A 20,778-nucleotide genomic window follows, 5' to 3' on the forward strand; every position below is an offset into this window, starting at 1 on the left:
TGCACTTGTGCAAACAACGTAGTTTCGAACCCTGCTTTTCGAGTTTAAGAATCACGAAATCTCAGAAGCAGCAATTCTAATGCAATGACGGTTGACTCGTGGTTGCCACCCTGTAATTAGGTGCTGTTTCTACTAAAAACTAAAAACATACAACACCAAAAGCATGTATGTTACATCACAATTGCTCAAACTCCTGTTTGTTAAGAACTGAGATATATATATATAGATATTGAAACCCTTACGAGTTCAAATTGAATAGTAATTGGAATTTCTCATGATGGTGCCAGTGTTACCATATCACAGCAGTGCCCCTGTGAGCACACCTCAAGTTCAAGGGGGCTGAGGAAGCAGTCCAGAGCTCATTAAAACCAGCCAATTCAGACCTCCTGCAATTGTGTCAAACTGCATGGTGGTTTAGTTATGTGTGGATATGATCCTGTCCATTAAAGTCAAAGCAAGTTGAGAATTGTAACAATAGATCTCACTAACTGGATTCGAGCCCCAGTCTCCATGGGTGAATGGCTGATTTGTTGGGGTTTTTTTTTGTCTTTTTGTTAAAATGAAGCAGCGCAGCAGCTAAAGTTAAAAATGACTTCTTTAGATTTCATGCTACCGATCTGGTTCTACCAGTTTGTAGGGTTACTGCAGAGCCAGTTCTGCAACTTCCAACAGGCTCTGCATCTGTGTCTAACAAAGGTAAACTGCTTGGGCAAGTTTCTCCCCAGGAGCTGAGCGATTCCCTGAATCTCATTCCCCTGTGTGTTGGACTCTTGTGCGAGGCTCTAGCGAAATTCTCCTGGGCATTTCTCTTTCCACATAGCATCTTAAAGAATGCAGAACCGGGAGTGTGAACTTTGAAACTAGGAAGAAAGAAGTATAAGGTAAGCACTGCATTCGCTTCCACTTCGATCTCTCCAATTATATGTGATCAATGTGGCTAGCCAGCAGCCAGGAAGCTATGTGCTGCATTAAGCTGTGATGGTAGCTCTTATGAAACACTCAGTAATAACTCTCATGGATACAAACCTGCAGTGTCTGTCAGAAGACATACAGATATGCTGTGTTTTTAGGAATGGGATGCAGAGTGAAGTTGGATGGGTTATATAACTATTTGTACATTAAGCTTCAAACGATATTTGGAAAGCACAAGGAGCTTAAATATTATAATGTGTCCCTGTGGCAAAGTGCCCCGCCTCTGGGCTAATTATTTGTGTTGTATGTTACGTGTAGTGTGTTAATGTTGGTGTATAGTCATTGGTACATGGGATATAAATGGGTCTGTGTAACACAAGCGGGTTTAAAATATATATTTGTATTTAGGCACAAGGATGAAACAACACTTCACGTGCAAGTAAAATGTAATAATATGCAAGCACAGGGAATTGCACTTTATTAATTCACGTGCAGTTGTACCGAGACTCCAATTGAATGATTGATTAGCAATCAAGTCTCGATACAGCTGCATAAAAGCTGCATGTTTTCACTCACTCTGGGTTGTGTGTTCAGGGCGAAAGAACGGGAGAGAGACGGAGAGAAAAAGGAAGCAATTGATATGTTGTGCTGGAGGACCAGCACGGTACTTGTTTGTCTAGTGTTCGTGCCCTGTTTGTTAGTGTCTGTTCATTTTGTTTGGCTATTTATTTTGGCTCAAGTGCCGTGTTCTATTTTGTTCGGCGTCTTTATTTTCTGGTTGTTCATTTATTAAATGCTGAGAGCAAGTAAGCGCTCAGCTTCACTAAAACTCCACGTCTGTGTCCTGAGTGTTATTGTTCCGGGTCTGACGTCACCACTCTGCCAGCCTTGTGACAGTCCCCTTGACAAATTAGGTGCCTATGGCATTTTTTTTTTGCATTCTATAATGCACTGTACAGAAAGGTCTCAATGGAAGGTAACGCAGGAATTCACTAGGACATTCCAAGGGGGTCTTGTCAAGAAATAGCATTATAAATTCTATAAATCATTCATACGGGACAAAACAGTTGAAATAATCAGAAAAACATGAATACAAACAAACACATAAAAAAGTCAAACCATTTCTATACATGATCCTGGTCATCATCAATATTTACAGGATATGCAACCCTTGTCAGATTTACAATAAATATTTATGAGTGATTTATAAAGGTATTGTGAAGAGGACACTTTTATCTTTGAAGCCAATGAATTCCAAAGTTGAGATGCCTGATATACAAAGGCATGTTAGCCCATATTAGATCAAAATGTAGGATTTTTTAAAAGCAGGCACATCGTTTGATCTTAGTGCATAGGTAGTTACATGTCTCTAACTGAGATGTAACATCACTTGGAACATTTCCGGTATACCTTATGGACTAACCTAAAAAATTAGAGCCTTCTGTTCTCAAGACTGAGCCACCCTAACATTTCATAGAGAGTCTCCTATTATAGATGGGAACCTATAGTGAATACATAGTATAACCATAGGGAAATCATTACAAAATTACTGTGGCAAACTTTTCCTGGGACTATATTGAACATTATTTCAATGAAATAAAGTGCCATGTGGGATGCTCACTCATTGTCACTGCCTGTGCTATCCCTGCTCTGTGGGTGTGCAGTTCTGTCATTCCAGCTCCACAGCTACTTATAGACTGTTATATAAGCTATGGTGCGTAAAGTACAACCACTACTGTGCATACATGTATTGGAGAACATGCACATTCTTGTTATGTCTTTGATCAAAATATTTAACGTATCCTAACTTGTAAGATGTTTGGTATCTTAGTCTAATTTGGAAAAAAAGCTATAGAAATGAGGCTTGTATACAGGGACCACACCCATATCTGCTCGATCTGGTAAAAAAAGAGACTTTGCCTTCAAGCAAAATATTAAAATTGGCAATGCAAAAATATACAGATTGTGAAATAGGGAAAGCACACATATTGTGTTAAATCTCTGATTTATGTTACATTTAACACAAACCATGTTGCATTGCTCCACAGATCACGTTGTCCTTAACCGAACACTTTCTTTTTTCAAACTAACAGTATTTTTCCTTCTTTTCTAAATAGACTGTATTAATATAAAATTAAGTACATCATCAGAAATGGTTATTTTAGTCAAGTGTTAAAAAGATTTGTGAATGTTATTTGTTTTGTACAGCATGTTCCTCTTCTTGTACAGTAAATGTCATCTCAGTTATTTTGACAGGGCAACAGACCCACAAAGCGAAGCTCAGCTTTCAAATTGTTCTGTTGTGTTCCATGCCCACGATGACGTCTGGATTTCTGACATGCTCATTGCTGTTAATGTCTTGTATGTGATTTATAATACAAATTAGGAACTGTATGAATATGTTTAATCCATTGTTCTGCTCAATGCAAGTCCGGTTATATTAAAACGGGATTCTCCCTTTTGCATTAAATAAGTATTTAAAGGGATAATGACAAGTTACAAGGGATTTAGGACTTTGCAGAAACTCAAACTCATAATTGCCTTTAATAAGTATTGATTGGCAGACATTCAATAAATCCATTCATTAAAGTATTGATTTCAAAACAAGAAAAGCAGTCCTTCCCTCAGCTTTACAACTGAGTACCAATCAATGGCAATTAACTTCCATGTTGTGTTTTAAAAGCTGATTGGAAGCGAATCGTCCTCTCATCTTGAGTGCTGACATTTTTACTAACATTTTACTCAAGAGGCAGACGGTTAAGCCACTCCCTTTTGACTGAAGCGAAAAGGAAGGCTTGGGCTTCTAACCATAAGAACCAAAAATGTGAGCTGTGAGCATTCTGGTTTATTCAAAGAGCTTTGAAGGTTGTTCGGTACATTATATGAAATGACTCGACTTCTTGAGTATGAGACTTTAGAAACACCCTGTCTAATGATAGAGACAGTGTGTAACAAAATACTTTATGTGCACAAACAAAAATATAGTGTGTCTGATGCTGGTTAAGATAAGAGTGTTATTGTTCTCTTCTATGTTTGTGGTTGCATGAAGGTAGCAGTGATTCAACTACACAGTTAGATGTGTGTTAGTTCAAACAGTATTGTGTACGAACCTAAAAGACACAATGCCTTCTTTCTACCGTCACTTTGCATTTGCAAGTGCTCACTTTTAACCTTACAAAGTTGAATGGTTTTGAAGGAAGGAGTCGACAAGAAAAAGAAACAGAGCTGCTTTGTGTCCAGTCAATTCAACTTCATTTACTATTCTGTTCATGTGAAGTAGTCACATTTAAAATTGGAAAATATACAATCTAAAAATATGTTATTATCTTGTTATTACCAGTTTCAGATTGTGATTTTAAATAATAACTCTCTATTACAATATACTTTTGACATACATGTTTCCATAACATTTCATAAGAATGGTATTATATATATATATATATATATATATATATATATATATATATATATATATATATATATATATATATATATATACACACACACACACACACACACACACACACACACATATATATATATATATATATATATATATATATATATATATATATATATATATATATATATATATACAGACACTTATTGGTACCATGGGTTATGATTTCAGAGTTTACGGAAAATGATGGTCGACGAACAGTAATGGATCCGTATCTCATTCGAACTGTGCTGTACTGTATGTCTTTCTTAGTAACAAAATCTTGCCCTTGGTTTTACATTACAAACATGGGCACGATCAATCCTTAAATTCTGTTTCTTTTATTATTTTTACTGTATTTATTACTAGTCATTTGGTATTGACCATTTATGGTATGGATCATTTATCGCCAGTTACATAGAAACTGGGACCTCAATAATACATACTTCAAAGGTTCATTTAACATATTTTTAAAGTCAAGTCAAGGCTCGCCTCTACTGTTAGAGATGTTGCTTTTTATAACATTGGAAACACAAAATAAGTTTTTTAAATGTTGCATATATTTAGATTTAATGTAAATCAACTGAATTCACCCTTGGATGCAAACTGGCTAGTGAGCACATTGTTAAGGAGGGGGTTCATGATTGAAATAGCTTTGAACGTGTCTCTAATTAGATCTGTGTATGTGTTTGCTGTTGTGATTCAGGGATACAGGATTTCTGGTGTTCTGGTACAGTGACAGGCAGCCTTGGTTTTGCCATGCCTATGGGCAGCTTTCAGGAGCTGCACAACCAACTCCGGGAGCTCCACGAGAAGGAGATACACAGTATGCTGTTTTTATTTCATTTGATATTGCTTTGCTCCGCTAGAGAGATGGGAGGCACCATGCAATACGTGGCAGACAGTACAGTCTGTACATACAACACAGTTCAAACACAGTTTTCATTTAGTGTGGGGGTACCCCTTTGTCCCAGAGTAATTCTTGTGTAGAAGCGAGGCTGGGTAGGTCTGTGACACTACCTCCAACGAGAGGACAAGAGGTAGCAGAGCAAAGAATGAATTTAAAATGTATCCCTCTAAAAAAAAAAAAAACTAGGATATCAAACTTCCCCATTATTATTATTTTGGAAACATACATTCCAACGTACGTTTTCTTTTTTTATTTTGGTCATTGCTCTCTAGGTTTGCAAGCAAAGGTTATAGAGCTGACTATGGAAAAATGCTGGTGAGTGCACACCTTCTTTATACATCTGCAAAACACCATTAATGGCTTATCCTGCTCTTGAAACAGGGGTTGACCCAATGACAAAACATATATAATAATAATAATAATAATAATAATAATAATAATAATAATAATAATATATTTTACTAAACAGTGACTCACAGAGAATAGAGGATTTATTCAAGAAAAACCAGCAGCTACGAGAACACCAGAAGATGCTTCATGAGAATGTCAAACTGTTGGAAAACAGGTCAGTTTTCTCCCCTTTTCTTCTGCAAGTATCAGTCATGCCAATTTTAAACAACACAAACCTCTCTAACGGTAAGCATAAGAGTGGATCCCATTGATGACACAGCACTTCTTGTTCAGTATTACATTGATGAAGATGGAGCACAAGAGTACCAAGTGCAGTACAAAGAAATGACCCGAGTTCTCTGATGTGTTTCTGACAGGTTACGAGCCGGTCTGTGCGACAGGTGTACTGTCACTCAAGATGTGGCTAAGAAAAAGCAGCAGGACTATGAGACTTCTCAACTACACAGTCTCCAGCATATTACCATTCTGGGTATTCGTGACTTTAGTATCACTATATTTAGCCCCTACATACATATGCCAACCTAGTACACCAGATATGAAATAGGGATGTCTTGAATTTGTATTTCCTAGTCACTCTATTATAATGCTAAACATAATGAATAAGTGTCAGTCCTATTCGACACATGTTAAAGGATTGTATTTGGTGAGGGGCCTCTTAAGACAGACCCTCTTTTTAACTTTTTAACATTTTGCTGACCGCTTGTAAGCTGGGCAGATATGCATGAATTGGTTGTGAACTCAGTGAGTTTACACTGCACCTGTTTCTATTGCTAACTGTAATCTACAGTAATAAACTGTGAAATATTAACTTATTCACTGCTCCGTGTTTGTTTGCTGTTTCTACAGTCAACGAGATTAACGTGTTGAAAAAGGAAAATAAAAAGCTTCTGGAAGAGGTCAATAACCTCAGCAGCATGTTGGAGTAAGTGCTGTGCTGTCAACCAGTGCATTCATACTAATATCGTCGTTTCCGGTAGACTTTTGTGACACCATTGTGCAGTTTCTTTAAAGCATGATCCTAAATAAAAGTAACAGCAGAGGAATAGCCTGGGGCCGAGATGGCTGTCTTTGCACAGTAATGGTTTAATTGGTTTGTTTGTTTTTGAGAAAGTGTGGAATGTGGCCAGACTGATTGATTGATTGATGTCAGCTACACACCCTATAAGAAGATGGTTCAGCAAAGACACTTTTCTTGAAATTATTTTGTTTGTTCCTGTTTTATTTTGTTTTGTTGTTAATAAAAGTGGGCAAGGAAGCATGAAAACTGCATTATCCGAGTCTGGGTTTGCTATTTCTGCTGCTGGCCAGCCTTGACCACACATCACTACACCACAGAGACATTCAAGTCATTTCTTAAAACAGTTTTCAAATAGAAGCAGTATGACTATCAGAGAATACAAGGTTGTCACAAAAAGAAGCATGAGCCGTACTTTTTCAGCACCTGCAGTGACTTTTTTTAAACATGTACATTGTCTTTTTAACTTATTTTTCTCACAGTGAAATGAATGGCAGACATCCCAAAGCACCAGTCCCAGGATGCAGCTCACAGACGGACGCAGCTCTCGTGCTAGTTGCCACAGCGCACAAAACCAAAGAGACATTGGAGGAAAGGGTTGTGAGGCAACAGTTCCCCAACAGTCTTGAGATAAGATGCCACCAACAGCTATCAGAGGGTATGGGTTATATGTGTTGCGGTTCTGGGTCAGGATAGATATGGGGACATACTCTACTTCGTCAAAAGGGAAATGGGGTTTTTAAAAATACAAGAACGTAATTAAAAGGATAGTTCAGGACTTCTGCAGAATACAGTGTCTGGTCTGAACATGTCTGCACGGTATTGGTTTTTAAGATACATGCAGTTCTGTAAAGATGTAAACGTAATCTTTGGACAATGATTCCATACTGGGCTGTCTTTTGATTTTCAGGAGGGATGTCTGGATATAGAAAGCCAACAAGTTGGAGCGGACATGAAACTCAAGTAACTGTAATTAATGTATTCGTTTTCAGCATACAAAATTATTATTATTATTATTATTATTATTATTATTATTATTATTATAGTCATGCAGTCTGAAGTAAGATTAACACAATATAGCTTACAGCCATTGGTGTATTTTGATAACTGCGGAAACATACAGACCATGTAGTAAAAGTAGTCAGTTACTGAATTGCATGGCTTTGTCGGTATTATAATATTATAAGTCTGTGGCTAGGATGTGTAAAGGCCTGTTGCATTTATTTCAACACTTTATGCCTGCTGGGCACAAAATTTACAAAACATAACCTTTGGGTTATTGTTTTTTTAATCACTCAAGCTGATACATCTTTCAGATTTCTGTTTGATTCAAACACTTTTTTTTCATTCAGGTTGATAGCGTGCATCAGAAAACAGATCAAGAAACTAAGAGTAAGGTAAAATAAACACATATATACATAAATATGGTGGTAATGATTTCAGCACTTGTATCACTTGTCATCTATTTATTTACTGAACCAGGATATTTATCCATTGAGACCAAGGCCTTCGTTTACAAGAGGGTCAAGGGGGTCCACTACAAGCCTCATAACCTGTAGCTTTATAATAAAATGTCTTGACCTCAATGGTCCAGCACTTCAAATTCTTAACCCGTTACATTATGGGCCATATCACAAGCATTTGCCCTTGTGCTAAATTGATGGCATCTTTTTTTACACCCAGACAGGAGGTTCATTAAAGAGCTGCTATGTGCACCCTTGTTGTTATTTGCTAGTTCAGAAGCATTTGAAGTTTGCAGTGGGCTGAATGCTTTGTGAATATGGTCCTTTTAAGTATGTTCTACCTGTGAATGTCTGCAGACAGTCTGTAATGCAGCTGCTCTCATCTGCTCTTTGTCTTCAGAACACACAGCTGGTTTCGAATCAGCTCCACCATACCATTGCAATGATGGCATCTTGCATGAGAACAGAAAGTGCCAGAGCAAGCCCAGGGGAAGAGAATGGGAATGAAAGCAAGGCAGGGTATGTCTTTACTGCCCTTTATTATTCACATTCCAACAGCAAGATGATTCGTGTTGCAAATTGTCTTTTCTTCTAAAAATGAGGACAACCTGTTCTGTAATTTACTTTCTGTTTTATCGCTTGGGACTCTTGTTACTTCAGATTAGGCCTGCTTTGTTGAGTTTTTGACCATGGAAATTGTAAGTGGCTTAATGAGGCGTTCTCTCTGTTTCCCAGAGTTAAGGGTTCAGAGGCGCCTGAGAGACATGAAGTGGTTTCCCCTCCAGCAGTTAGAATCAGGATCCCAAAAGAAGAGAAACCCCACATCCTCAACTCACAACTGGCATACCGTGCTCACAGCGAACAAGCACTCCGACTCAAGCTGGACTGGAGTAGACGACATGAAGAAAAGCTTGTAGATCACAAGCCTGCAGTGGATTGTTATGAAAGCGTTTACTACATGAAGGGCCGTACTGAGGAGTGGACTGTACCACAACACTTACATAACAACGTGGACCCAAAGAAAGGAATATTCAACAACGCAAGTCCAGAATACTGGCATGAAAATAAGTTTTACCAGCCGGCTCCCAGTGGTCTAAGCAAAATCAACAAGGGTGAAAATAATAGAACTGATGGCATTTTGACACTGGAAGACAGAAGCAAGCCTTTAAATCTCAATGGAAGTGATCAGAAGACAGAAACGGCCGAAGCACCTTTAGATCTATCCGATTACGGGAGATCCAAAGATCAGGGCCTTCCCAGCATGAAGGCCGAGGCTGGAGCAGAAAGCCCAAGATCCACATTAGAGTCAGGGGAACTACAGGGAGCTGAGTCCAACAACTCGTCCCATCTTAGAGCAGTCAAGCGGTCTCATAGTGACACATCGTCCAGTGTGGACCCAGACCAATCACCAGTGTCTTCTCACTTAGTCGCCAGTCACCATTTCCATCACGCAGACGATGGAGACAACGAGGACAGCTCAGTAAGTGTCTCCTCTTGGTGTGAAGGCCTGTTGAGTAGAAATTGGGGTCATGGATTAAGGATCAAGTAATGCCATTTGATAACATCTTAATAAAGATTTATTATTCATAAATGATTATTGGAGTGTTACTTTTCTTACAAACTACCAATGGAAAGTTGTGGATCTTGTTAAAAAGTAATTATAGGGCTAGAATGCTTTTAATGCTTATGCTTGTCATTGTTGTTTATAACATCTGTGGTTTTAATAAGACAGAAGTGGAGGACTTACCTAGGTGAAAGAGGGGGATATTACGCAAGTTAATTTACTTCTTTGGTGAGCGTGGGTTACTTTATTTTTAATTTGATTTGCTTAATCTGGCTTAAACCTGAAATTGTATTTTCAGGATCAAAATGAAGAAAAGGACATCGGAATTTCAAAACAGTCAAGAAAGGAAAATGAAGAAATGAATCAGGGTTTAGGAAAAGCACTTTACCCAGGTACAGTATGGGTTAAGTGTTACAGTTCATTTACCCTGGTACAGTATGGGTTAAGTGTTACAGTTCATTTACCCAGGTACAGTATGCACATTTTCTCTGCAGCCCATGCAGGTACTGGTGCTTATATCCTCTCCATTTCAAGGCTAATGTCACTGTCCTTCTTAGAGTTCCTTCTCGTATCTGAATCAATACAAGACAAAAAGATCCTAAAGATGAAACCTCTGCATGTGTCTGACACAAGCATGAATGTACCATTATTAAAAGAAAAAGACACTGCGGATTAGTAGTGGTATTAAGATGGTGATTACTGATCATGAGAAATGTCCTTTTCAGTCGTAGCCTTGACAGTGCTGAAGACAGAAACAGAGCCTCCAGAGTCATCGGACAGCAAGGTTGGTATTAGAATGCTGCTCTCAATCTCTACTTGTCAACATGAAGAAATGGCAAAAGTAATGAATTTATGCTGAATTAAAGCCTGGTTCATATAAACCCAAATGAAAAATAAACTTCAGACATCTTTTAAAAATGTTTTTTTATAATGTCTGTTATGAAGTGTAACCCTATTTCCTTTCTATAACCAGAGGGGTGCTGCTGATGAGTCTGAAGAGCCAAATTGCTCCGAAGGGAACGAGAATGGGAAGGAAAGAAAGAAAAGGAAAAGAGGCGAGGGGCAGGACAATGTAGGTAAGAAAGATGTTACAAAGTACCACTGATTGTTCCTCCTCATTTTCAAGGGAGAAAAAAACCCTGTATAATAATATTATGAACTTTTGCATGCTTATAGCTCTTGGGCACAGCTTTGATTCCAGCATATGAACTGTAGAAGCAGAAGTACATTTTAGTGTCACTGTAGACACCAACATTGCCAGTCTTCCCCTGTAAATCAAGGGGCCAGGTAACAACAGACAACCTTCATGACGTTTGCAACATGAGTTGGTTTGGTTGCTCCGTTCTTCAACAGCATGTATCCAGTTAAATGAATGTTGAAATCCACTTTTGGCCCCTATGATGCCCAATCGCTTACCCGCTCACTTAAAAATACTTAAAGGAAGACCCAGCTTGCTTTGTACCAATGCAGGCATGTGTAAACATGCCTTGTCCTATATGTGCACCAACATACCTGTCCCATTTATTTAATTAATGGGTATTTAAAAACATAAGACACGATACAAATGAAGGAATTACAACCCCTGTCAAACAGAAAGGGTATTTGCCATCACTAAGTGGTGTAAACAGAGCACAGGTGTTTGCCTAAGGTGATGCAGTTGAATCTCGATAACTTGTGATAATACAAGTCATTTAAAAAAAAAAACAGGGAAGAACAGAAATTGTTCCACTGAGTGAGGGCCTAGTGCAGGAGAAACGCATTTTTAACACCTGTTTGGTCAAACATAACAGCACTCTGAATGCTTGCACTGGCAATCATATTGACCACTGATTGACAACCTATCCCCCATTATGAATAGCAAGCTTCTGATATAGGGAGCTGAGTTTCATTCAAACATTGTTTGACATTCGTGTTTGGATTGCTGAACAGGGATTTCCTACAGGTTACAAAATACTGCAAATCGGTCCCGATAAGGTCAACTGTTGAAGTACTTTGTGCGCACATTCTCTCATGCAGATATAACATTTGTTCACTAAAAGAAAAGCTGCTGAAGGGCAATTGGCCTTTTTTTTTGTCAAGGGCACTATATGGCAAATGAACCATTGGGCTGCTTCTGCTTCTGGTCTCTGATTGGTTGGGATAATGGAGGCTATTATCTTAAGAACCTCCCAGGTTTCAGTCATGCAATGGCACTGATAAGTTCATCCTAAAACTATGACTGTAGGTCACAGTGACCTTATTTATGTGATACATAACAGGCAGCACTTATAAGCCACCCGTCTCTCCTTTAGTCAGCACTCATTTTCCCAGATATTCAGATTTCCACCCACAGTCCTCATTGTGGAATTACCTCATATAATTGTCTATACTTTAGCAAATGTTCTTGGGGTTCTAGAATCTAAGTGAAGAATGGGTTCCACAATTGGAATAACCTGATATGAAAGACAGTGACACCCCACCAATAGCATTGTGTTCATCTTAGAGCCAAGTCAAACACTGTAATCACATTACCTGTAGCCAAGCTCATAAATACAACGCTACATATCAATGATGACTCAATGAAGAGCGCCCACTGCTGAGCTACAAGTACCACTTCCTGCAACTCTCAATATTTGACCAAGTACTGACCAAGCCCATCTTTGCTTCATATTGCCTCTTTTTCACTGTACAACCGAGCTGCACCACGGACGTACAAATTAATAGACCAACGGTACAGCTATATCTTGTATCGCTATATTTTGTAAATATATTTACGAATTTCTTTATAATCCACACATGTTTACAGATTGTATCGACTTGGTAAACTTCAATTAGTTCTGTTGAAGAGGAAAAAAGAAGGTTTTAAAAATATGATTTGCCAAAGATATCCCGTTTAAGGACAGTTGTTGTTTTTTCTAGTTGTTTTTTGTTTGGGTGCTTAAAAAAAGCGCAGCGCAACGAGATCCATAGTTGTATGTATGGTACACATGTACAGAAGTTTGTTTGACTATTTTTGTAAATAAGTTTAGAATTGTTTTATTTTCGCGTGTATTTTATTTATTTTTGTTTGTGTGTGTGTGTGTGTGTGTGTGTGTGTGAGTTAAGTGTATCGTTTATGTCGACTTGCTTCAAATTGTCAGAAATTCGGGCATAAATTTTCTCATTTCTGACGCACGATCCGGATCTTCTTGAACACGTCTATATGCCCACAGAGAAACTACAGCCTGAACTTCCGCAGCGTCTCAAGGCTGTACTTTTCGCTCATCACACTCGCTGCCTGCCATGTTTTGGTTTTCTTTGACAGATACAACGAAATGATAAAAATCCTTAACCCCGCCCCTGGCTCGGCTCACAGCCGGATTTAGATGTCGTGTGAGGTCAGAGTTTCGCGGTTTGGTTCACCCTTGGTTCCACAAATAGACAGTGGAGAACCACCTCTACCAGTACCTTACCGAGCCCACGGGGGTCGGATGTGCCAGTGGAGAAAAGGCCTGACAACTTCAGAACCCTTACTGGCATAGCCCCAAGAAAAAAGTACTAATGGTACTATAGATTGATTTACACTGAACAAAAATTTAAATGCAACTTGCAACAATTTCAAAGATTTTACAGTTCATATAAGGAAATCAGTCAATTGAAATAAATTCATTAGGCCCTAATCTATAGATTTCACATGACTGGGAATACAGATATGCATCTGTTGGTCACAGATACCTTAAAAAAAAGGTAGGGGCGTGGATCAGAAAACCAGTCAGTATCTGGTGTGACCACCATTTGCCTCATGTTGCGCGACACATTTCCTTCGCATAGAGCTGATCAGGCTGTTGATTGTGGCCTGTGGAATGTTGTTCCACTCCTCTTCAATGGCTGTGCGAAGTTGCTGGATATTGGCGGGAACTGGAACACTCTGTCGTACACGTCGATCCAGAGCATCTCAAAGATGCTCAATGGGTGACATGTCTGGTGAGTATGCAGGCCATGGAAGAACCGAGACATTTTCAGCTTCCAGGAATTGTGTACAGATCCTTGCGACATGGGGCCGTGCATTATCATGCTGAAACATGAGGTGATGGCGGCAGATGAATAGGGCATGACAATGGGCCTCAGGATCTCGTCACGGTATCTCTGTGCATTCAAATTGCCATCGATAAAATGCAATTGTGTTCGTTGTCCGTAGCTTATGCCTGCCCATGCCATAACCTCACCGCTACCATGGGGCACTCTGTTCACAACGTTGACATCAGCAAACCGCTCTCCCACACAACACCATACATGCTGTCTGCCATCTGCTCGGTACACTGGGATTCATCCGTGAAGAGCACACTTCTCCAGCTTGCCAGTGGCCATCGAAGGTGAGCATTTGCCACCTGATGTCAGTTATGACGCTGAACTGCAGTCAGGTCAAGACCCTGGTGAGGACGACGAGCATGCAGATGAGCTTCCCTGAGAAGATTTCTGACAGTTTGTGCAGAAATTCTTCGGTTGTGCAAACCCACAGTTTCATCAGCTGTCCGAGTGGCAGGTCTCAGATAGTCCCACTGGTGAAGAAGCCGGATGTGGAGGTCCTGGGCTGGCGTGGTTACATGTGGTCTGCGGTTGTGAGGCCGGTTTTAATTGTTTTCAGCTTTTAAAGCTGGAAAATTAAAGTTAACTATGCCATTTTATAAGTAACTTGAAATTAGCAATTAAGGGTTTGATTAAGTAATTGAGAACTCAGTTGAAATGAAAACCAGCAGACACAGGGGTTTGGGAAACCCTGAGTTAGAAAACTGCATGCTGGGAAACATCCCCCCAGGCAATTCAACCAATGGTAAAGCATGTGCTGACTCACTAGTTGCCAGGTTATCACAGGATACTGTCAGAAGAGGTTTGAGGTTACCTGGCAAAGTATCAACAGACACAAGACTACTTTCTCTTTCTTCTTCTTAGCTTGGTCCTGCTTTAAAGCAAAAAAGCACGGTTAAAGCTAATTAAATAATTTTGTATGTTCAAAACCAGCAGTGTTGCAGGAGGAAGCACCAACAGGATAGACTGGGCTGTTTAGAAGAAAAATCTAGCGAACGTTCCAGAGGAAATGTTGATAAACGTATTGCCCAGTTGATTTATTGTCCCATGAAGTGAGATTAAAAATGTGAAAACAACTATACATTCCTATGTAATGTAGCAATATATTAAAAAGTATAACTCTGCGATAGAGACAACACAGCAAAGGTAAAGTTATGTGTGTCTTGTAAACTTTGCAGGGTGTTCTGTAACATGGCATACACTTCCATTGTCTATGGGCAGGCCTCACGTGTGCATTCTGGAAAGAAGCAATAGCAAACATGCAATTTTATTAAAAAGTGATATCTGCTGTTACCATGATAGGTGAAAGAAATCTCCCACTTTAGTTCCATTAAAGCTAGCCCCAGTTATTTGTGCTAATCTGCGCTGCAAACATGTTGGTGGAAAAGACAGTCGCCACCAATCCTGTCCAATCCTGTCCAATCCGGTTCCTAATACAAGTAACTCAATTAAATGTGTTTGCATAGTCATTTCAGGAACGTTAACTGAAACCTAAACCCTGTACAGTCCCACTTTTCGCCCTCTTGTAGTATTATCAGCACTAAACTTGCAAATCTGGTTATACTTGTAACAGCTCTCTGCAGTGCAATGTGACAGGTGTCTCATACTATCCATTGCGACCGCTTATATAAAGCAATGACGTATTAATCAAGCTGGAATTGAACCAACTGTATTAATCAAGCTGGAATTCGATCAAGGCAGGTTTGGTGACACGACGAGCAATGAGAGGAAACTAGTAAATGATGTAATGTATAGAAAACAAAAAAGTTGCTACGTATCATAATCATATTGTGGTTTCCCTTAGGATCTTAACCCTTTCCTCATTTGTTTTTGTCCACTTGTAGGTAGAACACTTCAAGTACAGGCTTATTCTTTATTTGTTAAGCCCACCCCCCACCCCCCCACCCCAAAATAATCCAAATTATTCTATTACCTTGTTGATTAAATCAAGGTGAATTCTAACCCTAAACTCAGACTTGAGCTGAGTATTATTGGAAAGAATTGGCAAAGCTTTTCTTTTGTAACACTACCATCTGGTGGACTGGCTAAATATTGCAGCTTTTAGACTAAATTTCTTTAGTCTAATGCATTTCATTATTTTTGGGAAGGATAAAAAAACATTCTATACTGTACAACTAAAAATAGGCATGCTTTTGAGACAATTCCATTTGAGAAAGCTGTTATAAATATTTTCCATTTGTAGGTTTTTAATCTTGCATACATTTTAATCTGGCATACTTTTTGTATGACCAACAAATGCAATAACTGTGGGCTGTATTGCTATATTTATCTATTTTGTATCCTTGGTGAATTAAGTTGTATTCCAGTTATTATTATCCAATATCTTAATATTTTACAGCTTTGGACTGAGGAGACACATTCTCTACGCCAGTAAAGAAAGTCTGCCATCGGAAATGAAAACTGCCTTCATTCTTTCCTGTAGAGCTACAGTCTTTTTAGATTTTTAACTCCAGAACATCCATTTCCGATAGCCCCTGTGTTTGTCTCTGAATAAGGAATCATCTGTTCCCAGTGCCACACCCACTGAAAGCACTTGCAACCATTGGAATTTGATCACCATGGATACAACAGAATGTGTTCTTGAGGGGCCAAAAGCCAGTCTCACAGTATGGCTGCCATAGCATAAATTCAGGCTCCAGACCGATTGGTGCAATGAATTTGCTTGCCTCAAAAGTGTCATAAATGAGTTTATTAGTTAATGTAGTTCAAATGTACATCAATGTGTTTTACATGCATGAAAATCTTATCAGGAAGTTGTTTGATCAAATCTTTGTCCGAAGAGTCTCTGGTGACGTGTTAACTAATGTGTGTCATGTTAGAAAATGTAAAGGAGTTTCCTCTAAACTCAATGCAGACACAATGGGTCTCATTCATGAAACTTTAAAAAGGATTAGAAGTCCATTCTCTTTTCCCAAAGTACTGTTTAACCTTAGAACATGTTCATAAACACTATTCAAATATAATTCCTTAAAATAATCCTTTTGTGAATAGAGCCTGATATTTGTATATGTAAATAATAAAAAAAGAAAGTCTTCATATTGCATTTCCAAATGCAAACACATGTTGTTTTACAAAACTTCTTCAAAAGCACAGGTCTCCTCTATTGTTTAACATAATACCTCCTGATTCATAATTAAACAGGAATTAAGCTCTCTCTCTCTCTCTCTCTCTCTCTCTCTACAGCGTAGTATGTTCAAGTTCAAATACTTTATTGGCATAACAAGTACTGTCAAAGATACAATGCATTAGAGAACAGAAAAGAACAGACATGAAATAAACAGATATATATATATATATATATATATATATAGTGCCTTGCAAAAGTATTCAGACCCCTGATCAATTTTCTCATATTACTGAATTACAAATGGTACATTGAAATTTCGTTCTGTTCGATATTTTATTTTAAAACACTGAAACTCAGAATCAATTATTGTAAGGTGACATTGGTTTTGTGTTGGGAAATATTTTTAAGAAAAAGAAAAAACTGAAATATCTTGCTTGCATAAGTATTCAACCCCCACACATTAATATTTGGTAGAGCCACCTTTCACTACAATAACAACTTTAAGTCTTTTGGGGTAAGTATGTACCAGCTTTGCACACAGTGTCGGAGTGATTTTGGCCCATTCTTCTTGGCAGATTTGATCCAGGTTGTTCAGGTTGGTTGGACGACGCTTGTGGACCGCAATTTTCAAATAGTGCCACAGATTCTCAATGGGATTGAGATCAGGACTTTGACTGGGCCACTGTAGGACATTCACATTTTGGTTCTTGAGCCACTCCAATGTTGCTTTGGCCTTGTGCTTGGGATCATTATCCTGCTGAAAGGTGAATTTCATCCCAAGCTTCAGTTTTTTAGCAGACTGAAGCAGATTCTCTTGCAGTATTTTCCTGTATTTTGCTCCATCCATTCTTCCTTCAATTGTAACACGATGCCCAGTCCCTGCTGATGAGAAGCATCCCCACAGCATGATACTTCCACCACCATACTTCACTGTAGGGATGGTGTGTCTTGAGGCATGGGCAGTGTTAAGTTTGCGCCACACATAGCGCTTTGAGTTTTGTCCATAAAGCTCTATCTTGGTCTCATCTGACCACAAAACCTTTTCCCACATCGCAGCTGGGTCACTCTCATGCTTTCTGGCAAACTCCAGACGTGCTTTCAGATGGTACTTTTTGAGTAATGGATTCTTTCTTGCCACCCTCCCATACAGGCCAATGTTATGCAGAGCTCTTGATATGGTTGACTGGTGCACCATTACTCCACTTCCAGCCACTGAACTCTGTAGCTCCTTCAAAGTGATTGTTGGTCTCTCTGTGGCTTCTCTCACAAGTCTCCTTCTTGTTTGAGCGCTGAGTTTTGAGGAACGGCCTTTTCTTGGCAGTGCCTGGGTGGTGTGATGCAGCTTCCACTTCCTGATTATTGATCCAACTGTGCTCACTGGGATATCCAAACACTTGGATATTATTTTGTACCCTTTCCCTAATCTATGAATTTGTATTACTTTATCTCTAACCTCTGTAGAATGTTCTGTGGTCTTCATATTCCTTCAGATTCACTAAGCCTTACCAATGATCCTTCAACAGTGGGGTTTTTATCCAGAAAATGTGACACCACCTTTAATGGTTCACAGATGGATGCCAATGGTAAGGTAGTTGTGTCCTCGTTAGGGTAATTTCTTTCATCGGTGCAAACTGGGGGCTTCCACAGCACAGGGGTTGAATACTTATGCAAGCAAGATATTTCAGTTTTTTATTTTTCTTAAAAATATTTCCCAACATAAAACCAATGTCACCTTACAATAATTGATTCTGAGTTTCATTGTTTAAAAATAAAATATCAAACAGAATGAAATTTCAATGTACCATTTGTAATTCGGTAATATGAAAGAATTGGTCAGGGGTCTGAATACTTTTGCAAGGCACTGTATATATATATATATATATATATATATATATATATATATATATATATATATATATATATATATATATATATACCCTACTGTCTTCCCAAGCACCTTTTTTGAGTGAAAGGTGTATGCGGCAGAGATGAATGGCTCTGTGATAGAAACAGCTTGATTTATTGGAAGTTTTCCTACTGATGATGGGAATGAGAATGTAGAGATGTGAGCCCAGCTGACAAGATTTAAGTTTTTTGCAGGTATCAGGCTTTTAAAGACTGTCACCCACACCTGTGAGCAGAAACTGTAGTGGCTTTGACAGACTCACTGAGAGCAGAAACTGACCCAAGACTGTCAAATCTATTTAAAGCAAGCTGATCTTTGTGATACAAATTGAACATTTGTGAAACTGCAACAAATATTGTAATGACTGTAATGTATTTTAAAGAATATAAAGTCGTTAGAAATATTAAACAAATTGTTAAAACACATTGGCTATTCTGAAAATATGTGATAATGTACTGTGTATTAGACTGTGAGAATATTGTAGGATTCTATATTCCTGTTTGTTCTCGTATAACAGTAGAAAAATATTATTAGTGAATGTGTATAGTCTGAAAAGAGAGCTCCTTGTATCAAAAGGTCAGGCTGACCTGCTGAAAGTTCCAAACCTTCCTTATCAGACAAAAGCATCTTTTTTAATCAGACTCAGAACCTCAAACATTCCGATCCAACGAGAACAGAATGGCAAACTCTGTGGAGCACAGTTAATATGCCAGAAACAATTGAACTAAAATAAGTTTGTGGTTCTATTATAGTAAGAAAAATAAAGGTATTTAAATAAATAAGACAACTGTGAGATTTAAAAAATAAGAAACCTAATATAATAACCTTAAATAAATGCATGAGGATGTTAGTCTGTATCAAAGTATATCAAATCTAAGTTTTAATGTTCAGTGTTGATTTGCTGCCAAGCAGGTGCCTAATTAAAATTAATCTCTTGCCTTCTGTGTATATCAATGGAGAAAAATAAAATTACAATTTATAAAAGAGACTGCTATATTGAAGTATTTGAATTAGAAATACATGTTATAAAATCATTTAACGTTAAACTGTTATACCAATAAAATTGAGAGTTCAGTACTAACCGACAATGGCACAATATTGTAATAACTGTATGTTTTAAAGAATATACAACCAGTAGAAATACTATTGAAGCAAAGTCTGAGCAGGATAACAACATTTGAATTAAGAAAACTGAACAAATGTTAATGTTACTGTCACAAAGATGGCCGGAGTGGGGGACGTCAGACCAGAAACACGAACCAGGAAATAAACAATGAGAGATGGAGTTGGGTGGAGCTGAGTGATTGGTACCGCTCAGCATTTAATGAATTAACAGAACAGAAAATAAAAAAAGGTTGTAACAAACAAAAACACATGACATGGCACTGGTAGCCAAAATAAACAAAATGGACTAACACTAAACAAAACAAGGTGAGCAGATATTTTAACTATTATTTCTTATTATTATTACCTCTGTCTCTTCTCCACTCACCAAACACACAACCCAGAGTGGGTGAAAACATATTGCTTTTATGCAGCTGTACCGAGACTCGACTGCTAATCAATAATTCAATTGGAGTCGCGGTACAACTGCACGTGAATTAATAAAGTGCAATTCCCCGTGCTCATATATTACTTTTTACTTGCAGGTGAAGTGCTGTGCAATCCTCGTGCCTAATACAAATATACATTTTAAACACAGACCCGTTTATATCCCGTGTACCAATGACTATACACCAACATTAACATACAACATATAACACAAAATACATACAGGGGTGGGCACTTTGCCACAGTTACAAAAAAAAGCTTGTCTGTGTGCCTTTGTTATTAGAGTGCATATAAACTCTTGGAAGTGGGTCAGACTTAAAAGTAGGGCTTTCCCTATCTTTAAATGAAAGACCATCATGCGAGGAAGCCTGTTACCTTGGTTGAAGCAAGCATCTCATTTAATTAAGTCATAGGGCCAGATCTTCGATCTTCATGCAATCCCCTCGCTAAATTTGTGCCTCACAAATTGTGCTTT

At 38.4% G+C, this 20,778-nt stretch overlaps 1 protein-coding gene across 3 annotated transcripts; it reads left to right on the plus strand.

Moving 5' to 3' along the window:
• Positions 1–695: 695 nt before the first annotated feature.
• Positions 696–17,079, plus strand: rbbp8l (retinoblastoma binding protein 8-like). 3 transcript variants are annotated; one of them, XM_041256524.1, is made up of 15 exons: positions 696–881; positions 5,058–5,177; positions 5,534–5,576; positions 5,731–5,826; positions 6,029–6,141; positions 6,519–6,594; positions 7,170–7,345; positions 7,598–7,656; positions 8,040–8,084; positions 8,551–8,669; positions 8,886–9,630; positions 10,013–10,106; positions 10,440–10,498; positions 10,688–10,790; positions 16,118–17,079. In XM_041256524.1, exons 2-15 carry the CDS (start codon positions 5,111–5,113, stop codon positions 16,126–16,128), a joined length of 1,806 nt encoding a protein of 601 aa, XP_041112458.1. In that variant the 5' UTR covers positions 696–881; positions 5,058–5,110; the 3' UTR covers positions 16,129–17,079. The 3 variants fall into 3 exon arrangements, with proteins under 3 accessions (XP_041112458.1, XP_041112456.1, XP_041112457.1); XM_041256522.1 differs by having other exon boundaries at positions 10,688–10,786; XM_041256523.1 differs by having other exon boundaries at positions 7,598–7,650; positions 10,688–10,786.
• The last annotated feature ends 3,699 nt before the right edge of the window (positions 17,080–20,778 follow it).

Source organism: Polyodon spathula, chromosome 8, assembly GCF_017654505.1.
Source record: "Polyodon spathula isolate WHYD16114869_AA chromosome 8, ASM1765450v1, whole genome shotgun sequence".
NCBI lineage: Eukaryota > Metazoa > Chordata > Actinopteri > Acipenseriformes > Polyodontidae > Polyodon > Polyodon spathula.

Coding starts and splice junctions, on each gene's coding strand:
- rbbp8l (XM_041256522.1), top strand. CDS start 5,111: ATGCCTATGGGCAGCTTTCAGGAGCTGCACAACCAACTCCGGGAGCTC. Junction 5,577..5,730: donor CTGACTATGGAAAAATGCTG/GTGAGTGCACAC, acceptor TTTACTAAACAG/TGACTCACAGAGAATAGAGG. Junction 7,346..7,597: donor CCACCAACAGCTATCAGAGG/GTATGGGTTATA, acceptor TTTGATTTTCAG/GAGGGATGTCTGGATATAGA.